This window comes from Piliocolobus tephrosceles, chromosome 7 (assembly GCF_002776525.5).
Source record: "Piliocolobus tephrosceles isolate RC106 chromosome 7, ASM277652v3, whole genome shotgun sequence".
Classification (NCBI taxonomy): domain Eukaryota; kingdom Metazoa; phylum Chordata; class Mammalia; order Primates; family Cercopithecidae; genus Piliocolobus; species Piliocolobus tephrosceles.
In genome coordinates this window covers 127178202-127187240 of record NC_045440.1, presented here as the reverse complement: position 1 = coordinate 127187240, position 9039 = coordinate 127178202, and the positions used below count along the sequence as shown (strand labels likewise).

General features: G+C 46.5%; 1 protein-coding gene across 1 annotated transcript; it reads left to right on the top strand.

Annotated features, from left to right (window-relative positions):
* Positions 1 to 1434: 1434 nt before the first annotated feature.
* Positions 1435 to 8782, top strand: KLHL38 (kelch like family member 38). The gene is made up of 3 exons (XM_023223051.1): positions 1435 to 2802; positions 7312 to 7417; positions 8291 to 8782. Exons 1-3 carry the CDS (start codon positions 1453 to 1455, stop codon positions 8578 to 8580), a joined length of 1746 nt encoding a protein of 581 aa, XP_023078819.1. The 5' UTR covers positions 1435 to 1452; the 3' UTR covers positions 8581 to 8782.
* The last annotated feature ends 257 nt before the right edge of the window (positions 8783 to 9039 follow it).

Here is a 9039-nt window from a genome sequence, read left to right as displayed (position 1 = left end):
CGTGACAGGAGGAGCCCGGCCTTGCAACTGTCAATCAGAGGCTCCTGAGTAAGGAGACCCCACAAAGGTCTGGGCCTTCATGAGTCTGGAAACCCTGGGGTGCTCAACAAAAAAAGCAACTTTTGTCATGGATTTCGTCACCTAGGATCCTGGAGGAGGAAATCACATCTCTCCCCAGCGATCCTGCCAGGCAGATGGGGGGAAACAGAGATCCATTGAATAGCACCCACAGGCTCATGTTCCAGCTTCCCTTGTGACCACCTGCCACCTTCACTGTGGCCCAGAACCATCTTCAGTGACTCTCCACAGGTCACAGCAACCTGTTTACAGACAGCTAGAATTCCCAGGCACTTTTAGGACAGGGGACTCGGGATGGTTCCAAGCAGACAGCAAAGTCTTCTCTAAGAGAAGCCACTCCTCCCAATCTATTTTTGCCGATGTAAACGCTTGCCAAGGAAACAAGGCATGTGGGCATGCGCGGGCCCTGCAGGCCCTCGGGTTGCTGCAAAAGGCAACTGGAAAGTCACATGTCATAACAGTGGAAAGTACATATGCAACTATTCTTAGCCCTGGAATGTATACGCTGTCTCCTTGGCCAGCAGTCCTTGCACAAAGCTCTAGAAAACTATGAAAGTGCCTTCAGCATAAACAAATCCAGAAATCTCCCAGGACAAATCATTTGCCAACTGAAAGAAAGGCCTGGAGTTTATGGTTTCCCTCAGAGCTAGAGGTAGAAAGTCTCCGGGGGGACAAGCCAGACCAGGCACCAGTGGATGTCACCGCAGCAAAACAAGGTAAGTATCCCTCATGCTTATTTCTTCTGTAGGTAGACAGCCAGGTGTCATCCAATAAACCAGGGGATTGTTTGGTCTTTCCTTCTATTTATTCCATCTTTAAAACAAGACTCAATGAAGTTATATTTAAATACATGTATCAAAGGTCCATTTTCTTCCCTCATTTCTGTCCAGTGACCAGAGGGCCACACCTCCAGAGTATCATCTTTGGGGAATGATTGACACCCAGAAAGAGAGGTTTAGACAAGTTTACTCAATAACAGATATGCCATCGATCTGGAAAAAGGCTCAGGAGCTTCTGCTGGCCAAATGCATGGACTGTTTTCTTGCTTCAGACTCACATTTCAGCTTCTGATAATACAGTGACTTCCAACAACTTCAGTTTGTTTGGTTGGTTGTTTCTCTCAGATTAGCTGAAGATATTATATGCCTATTACTTTGGAAAATAACCATAACCCAAAAGAGCTCAGATCTGAGATGTGTGTGGCCTTCCTTTCCAATCTACCCTACACAATATCCGTGGTGACATCCACACACATCATGGGGAATGGAATAGGAGCACTGGTCTTAGAGTCCCCGCAGCTGAACCCTCCAGCGCCTGCAGCTGAGAAAGACTTGACTCTTGCTGACTCTGGGGGCTTCCTTCCCTCTTTGTAGGATGGACGAGGAGTCTCCAGATGGGCTGCTCTTCAAAGATCATGACTTCTCTTCTGACTTGTTGAGGCAGCTCAACGGCTTAAGGCAAAGCAGCATCCTGACTGATGTGAGCATCTGTGCTGGTGCCCGGGAGATCCCCTGCCACCGCAATGTGCTGGCCTCCAGCAGCCCCTACTTCAGGGCTATGTTCTGCAGCAGCTTCCGGGAGACAAGTGAAGCCAAAGTGCAGCTGAAAGGCATTGACCCCCCAACCCTGGACCAGATCGTCTCCTACGTGTACACGGGGGAGGCACGCATCGATGCTGACAATGTCCTTCCCGTAATGGAGGCCGCCTCCATGCTACAGTTCCCCAAGCTGTTTGAGGCCTGCTCCTCATACTTGCAGAGCCAGCTGGCCCCCAGCAACTGCCTGGGCATGATCAGACTCTCAGAAATCTTAAGCTGCGAGACCCTCAGGAAGAAAGCCAGGGAGGTGGCACTGACGTCCTTCCCAGAGGTGGCCGCATCAGCCGACCTGAAGGAGCTCTGTGCCTTGGAGTTGAGAGACTATCTGGGAGATGATGGGCTCTGTGGGGAGGAAGAAAAGGTGTTTGAGGCCCTCATGGTTTGGATCAAGCATGACCTCCAGGCCCGGAAGCGATACATGCAGGAACTGTTCAAGCAGGTCAGGCTGCAGTACATCCACCCGGCCTTCTTCCAACACTTCATCGCCAACGATGCCCTCCTGCAGTCCTCACCTGCATGCCAGATCATCTTGGAGACCGCCAAAAGACAGATGTTCTCTTTGTGTGGCACCAGCGCCCCAGACTGCAAACTCCTATTGCATGTCCCTCCAAGAAACTCTTACCAAGATTTCCTCATCCTCTTGGGCGGAAGGAAGGACAGCCAGGAGACCACCAGGGACGTCCTACTGTATAGCAAACAGACTGGCCAATGGCAGAGCCTTGCCAAACTCCCGACACGGCTGTACAAGGCCTCTGCCGTCACCTTGCACCGCAGCGTCTACGTGCTGGGGGGCATGGCTGTCAGCTCAGGGAGGAGTCTGGTCAGTCATAACGTCTACATCTTCTCCCTGAAACTCAACCAGTGGAGGCTGGGGGAGCCCATGCTGGTGGCCCGCTACTCCCACAGAAGCACTGCCCATAAGAACTTCATCTTCTCCATCGGGGGTATTGGAGAAGGGCAGGAGCTCATGGGCTCCATGGAAAGGTATGACAGCATCTGCAATGTCTGGGAGAGTATGGCCAGCATGCCCGTGGGGGTGCTCCACCCCGCAGTCGCTGTGAAAGACCAAAGACTCTATCTCTTTGGAGGAGAGGACATCATGCAGAACCCTGTGCGCCTTATCCAGGTAAATGACTGGTTCTTCCCATCACATAACTGCATGAGTATGTGTGCATGGACACACCCACACCCGCATGCACACACATGCACATGCATACATATACACCAACACACACACATATGCACATACATCCATATACGCACATATATACACAAATACACATATGCATACATGCACGCACATATATACGCACAAATGTATATTCATGCATACATGCATACACATGCACACATGTAGGCACATACCAACATGCATATGTGCACATGCATACACATATACAATTCATGCACACATACACACACATATATCTGCACACACACACACATTTATACATATGCATGAACACAAATACATACATGCACACACATGTGCACCCATGTACACACATACAACACTTGTCATTTGCAAGGAAAGAAGAGAGGAAGGGAGGGAGGCAAGAAGGATTTTCAGCAAGAGTTTAAGGATATCAAATACCATCTCTATGCACAGAGTTTATCTTCATTTGAGGAGAAAAATATATATCTAAAAATTCAAGCTATTATAGAGAATATCGAATGCCAGATAGTGAAGTCCTACAGGAATTTGGCAGACGCTTCTAACTCAAGTCAGTAAGTCCTTAAAAGAAGATTCCCAAGCCTTGGTCCACACCTCTGTGACCAAATCCCCTGGAACCTGACCTCACATCACTGAATCAAAATATCTTTGTGTGAGATCCTAAAATACATGGTTTACAAAAGTACCCAGGAGATTCTAAGGGGCAGCCAGGTTGGGAAACCCCTACTTTTAATGATTGGCAGACACTGATTTCACTAATAAGCTCTCTGAGAAGTTGATCAACAAAGGCAACATTTCAGAATATTAAGTGTTTTCCAACTTTATGCAAGTTCCTGGTAATCTCCGCAGTTCATGTAATGATATGGGGAACGTGAATATTGAGCCTGCCTTCACAGATAATCAAGAAGCACCCACGAGATGTACTTTGCTCATTTATAAGAGTTATCTCGAACACCAGCATGTGAAGGGCCTGGAGACCCAGCAATTTACACATAGCCCTCAGTTGCAATTCAGATGCTGAAGAGAGGGGTGCTCTAAGAGCACAGGCAGGATGCCCTAAACCAGTCTAGAGCAAGCTTACCCAACATGCATGCAGCCCAAGACAGCTTTGAATGTGGCCCAACACAAATTCATAAACTTTAAAACATGAAGAGATTGTTTTAGCTCCTCAGCTATCATTAGTGTTAGTGTGTGCTTTATGTGTGACCCAAGACAGCTCTTCTTCCAAAGTGGCCCAGGGAAGCCAAAAGATTGGACGCCGCTGGTCTAGAGAGAATCTGAGAGAGTGCCAGGGTTAAGGGAATGTTGGAGCAACCCCTGTGAAGTTGGCTGAAGCTGACTGAGCAGAGGGGCAGGAGAGGAGAGAGGAAGGTGAGGATGGAGAATAAAAGCGGAGGGAGAGGGGTGGGATGGCTGCCAAGAAAGCACGTAAGGAAAGATCTGACTTAGAGAGAGATGCAGGAAGCTTCTGCACCACCTGAAGCCAGAGTCAGAGTTCTCTCTTGAGGGAGGGAGAGTTGTCCTGGGTAAGGGAGCAGCTCATATGAAGACCCTGAAGCACAAACAGGTGCAGCCCATGGCCTTGGGCAGCGGAAAGCAGGACAATGAAGTTGCAAGACATAGCAAAGAGGAGACGAGCAGTGTGCTGAGGGGTCGCTAGGGGCGAGTGTTGGTCCTCATGTGATCTCCATCAGCCCCCTTCTCAGGTTACCAGGAGCAACCTCCTCCACCCACATCACAGCCCCTGAGCCCCTCCTAGAAACATCCTGGAACCTTCTTGAGGGATGGATATTTGTGGAGATGAGGCTGGCCTGGCTGGGCTTTCTAGGCCTTGTCAAGGAATTGGGATTAGCCTGAGAGGAACAGAACTTCATTGAAGGCTTTCAAGAAAGGTGGACGAGGTAACACAATTCATATTTTTAGAAGTTCCTTCTGGATGCCTTGTAGAGAAGGGATTGGAGGGGGCCTGTGTGGACCAAGGGGGAGAACTGGGAGACTCTTCTAGACTTCCAGGCAAGGGTGGTAATGGCTTGGACTCGGTCAGTTCCAGTGAAGATGTTTTTCTTGCCTTCACTTCTCCAGCCTATATTTTCAGCTCCTCCCTGACCATCTAGGCAGATTCTGAGTCCTTCTAGAATCACTGTTCCAAATCCCACTCCTCTACTTGAATTGGGAGAGACATTCTGCTCCCCTCCAGGCTCTGACCACACCATACAGATAACAAACTGCTTCCGTGTCAAGCGGAAGCCCCTCCTTCTTTTCTATTTTTCAAAAGAGAGTCAACAAATACGCTCATTATTTCACATTGCAAAACTGCCATCGACCTTCTGAAAATAAAATGCAAAGTTTAAGCTTCAAGCTAGCATATCAAGAAATGTATAGTATCATCAAACAAGATATTGCAAAGCCAAGAAAATATTAAACCTCTGAGGGATCCTTTTGTATTTCAGGATTAAGAAGAGAGAGAAGGGGAAAAGTATTCATTTGGATGCTTTTCTTATCTACTTCGCAGTAGCTTTGAAATAGACATTCTACTCGTTCAAATATAGTTTAAAATGAATGCCTGGAGTCGCTTGATGGAGCAGGTTGGATTTTCAGGCACAGGTTGAGAGTTTTCTTCATAGGCTTGTTCATCTGTGTGTATGCGTTCTTTTCAGAACTACACTGCCCAAGGTTACGATGCAAATCGCGTTGTACATGTACCTTTCTACCTGGCCTTCTCTCTACCTGTTTCTGGATGGCATTAAGCAAATCCTTTACCATAACAAAGTATCGCTTCCTTCACTGGTCAAAGTTCATCCTTTGTTATCCTTGCCCCAGTCTCTTTGAGGTATTATGAGCATGGTGAGCAAATGTTTAATCTATTTTTAAAGCCATACCCAAAGCTGAAGGAGAACAGAAGGGCCAGGAGGCAATTATTCATTCAAGTAAAATGCAACCAGTGTTTGCTTTTCTTCCAAGGATCCCACTTTCCAGAGAGTTTGTCACTTATGTATTTTCCAATGAAACAGCCATTGTGACCGTCCCTTCCTCTAGCACTTGGCCTCCTCCAGGCTTCACTGACTTGTTGAAGGACAGACAGAGACCTCAAGAGATCTCCAGTCTCAAAAGCCTCCATCAGGGAAGGCCACAGTTTCATGGCTCCAGGCAGAGCCATGAGTGTCGTGGTGAAGAGCATGGACTCTGGGCTTGGTCCGACCAGCTCTCCTACTCACTGTAGTTGTATGACCCTGGGCATGTCATTTGATCTCTCAGAGCCTCAGTGGTCTAATCTGAAAGATGGAAGAAATAATAATACCTACCGCATAGGTTGGTTATGAAGCTCAAATTTAGTAAACTGATTATTTAGACATCTTTAATAATGCTGGTAATCTTACTTTTTTATTTTATTTTTTGAGAAGGAGTTTCACTTTGTCACCCAGGCTGGAGTGCAGTGGTGCGATCTCAACTCACTGCAACCTCCACCTCCAGGGCTCTAGTGATCCTCCCACCTCAGTTTCCTGAGTAGTTGGAACTACGGGCGTGCACCACCACACACAGCTAATTTTTTTTTGTATTTTTAGTAGAGATGGGGTTTCACCACATTGGCCAGACTGGTCTCAAACTCCTGACCTCCATGATCCACCCACCTTGGCCTCCCAAAATGTTGAGATTACAGGTGTGAGCCACCCCACCCGGCCTGGTAATTTTATGTTATAGGAAAAGATTTTCTAGCAAAGACTACTATGCCATTTTCCTCTGTAGATAAATGTTCTTGTTCCTTCTTTGCTTACGTGAAATTCATCCTATATCTCTTGGCTAAATTTTTTCCATAATGAACTAATTTACATTTGATATTTAGATTTAAAACTGAGGACACTCACAGGAGAACATGTTTCCGGAGTGTTGATTTGATACACTGTTTCAAAGCATGGCAAAAGAGCCTGCTCCCTTCTCTTCGGTCTTTCTCCCCTTTCTCATGCTGCATTTTTCTAGGACTGTAATAACTTTCAGGCATGAACTGTTCAAAAGACTTCCTCACTTAGCCTCAGGTTTATTCTTGGCTCTGTGACCTTCTTGGATAAACCAGAATATTTAGAAATTTAAACATGAGCTAGAAATAAAAAATGATTGGAAAACCATTGGTTTTCTGAATACCCAAGTTTCTTCATTTCTCATTAAAAGAAAAACATGTTCCATGCAAGGTAAGTAAAACATGTATTAGAATGCAAAACTATTGGTCTATTCTATAGAAATACAGCCACTGAGTTCCTGGGATCACAATAATATCAATTTTTAATAATACGCTTCTTCCTGTTTTTCAATACTGTTTTGTTTATTAGCAGTAGCTATATTTTTAAAACTGGAGAAAACTAGAAAGAAAAATCTCACTCCCAGTTCACCCTCTTAATTACTACTCCTGTCTTTTTTTAAGAATATGTCACTTTAAAATGCATTGCCATGATTCTATTTCTCCCTCAGGTTTATCACATTTCCAGAAATTCGTGGTTCAAAATGGAGACAAGAATGATCAAGAACGTGTGTGCCCCTGCAGTGGTGCTCGGGGAGCGGATTGTCATTGTGGGAGGTGAGTCTGAACAGAGGATCACTGGGCGTGACACAAACTTGGCACGTCCTATGGAAAAAAGGTCACTCATAGACAGATGTTATTCTACAAGATCGTCTTTTTAAAAGCACATCCAACCAACCAGAGGAGCGTGGGGAATCTGACAAAACTCTTTCCTCACCCAGAAGTTTCTCCCTGTCTTTTTCTGTAAACAAGGGATGAAATAATACCCATCTCCCGGAGCTGTCGTGATAATTAATGTGCTCGAGTATCTAAAGCACTTAACACTCTCCCAGATACACAGTCAATAAAAAATGTTTGCTTCTGCTAATAATATTAGCTACTAATAGTTTGTTTCTCTGTAATCAAAGTATAGTGTCATGGTTAAGAGGACTGGTATTGGGGTCAGATAGACCTTGATTCAAATCCTGGCTCTGTCACTAACTGGCTATACACTTTTTACCAAGTTAAACATCTTTCTGTGCCTCAGTTTGCCTATCCATAAAATGAGGATCCTAAAAGTAACTACCAAGATAGGGCTGTTGTGAGGAACCCACTTCTGAGTTTCCAAAGGATTGTCATAGCTCTTGAGTGGGCATTTGAGAGAGGAAGAGGCCAATGAGGCTGAGAAAGTTACAGGAATCAGGAGGCTGCTCTCAATCTAAGAATGGCTTATATGCTGCCTTAACTTGGGGTGAAGGTCAGAGTCAGACAGATCTGCCAGCAGCCCCCACTCCACCACAAAGCAGGCGTTGGCAGGTGAGCTCAACAACCCACGCTCTAGTTCAGGGTCCCAGCCTCAGTCTTAAGCAGTGGCAGGAGTCAGACAGGACTGCTGACCTCCAGTACCAGATGAACAACGCTGAGCTTGCCCACGTGTCATTTGGTTTTCAGGTTACACAAGGAGGATTCTTGCTTATGACCCTCAATCCAACAAATTTGTCAAATGTGCGGACATGAAAGACCGGAGGATGCATCACGGAGCCACAGTGATGGGAAACAAACTCTACGTGACGGGCGGGCGGCGGCTGACCACGGACTGCAACATTGAGGATTCCGCCTCCTTCGATTGCTACGACCCCGAGACGGACACCTGGACATCCCAGGGACAGTTGCCACACAAGCTCTTTGACCACGCCTGCCTCACTCTCCAGTGCATACCCCACACATTCGCCCTCCCATGAGGTCGACAAGAAACCTTCTGTCCTAGTCAAAATGCCTTCTGTTGCAAGGGACACAAACCCAGTTCTAAAGGGCTTAACCCTTAAAGGCTGCAGGGAGAGCTCACAAGACTGAGGTACCAGAGTCGGGAGGCCTGGAACTAGGCATTGCATTGCCAGAACTCTCTCTCTCCTTCTCTCCCTCTCTATCTCTCTCCCCCACCTCCATCTGTCTCTCTCTCCCCCTTTTTTCTTTCTGTCTCTCCCCTATCTCTGTCTGTTTCTGTCTCTCTCTCCTCTCTTTTTTTTTTTTTTTTTTTTTTTTTGAGATGGAGTTCCACTTTGTAGCCCAGGCTGGAGTGCAGTGGCGCGATCTCGGCTTATTGAAATCCCCACCTCTCAGGTTCAAGCAATTATCATGCCTCAGCCTCCTGAGTAGCTGGGATTATAGGCATGTGCTACCAAGTCCAGCTAATTTTTGCA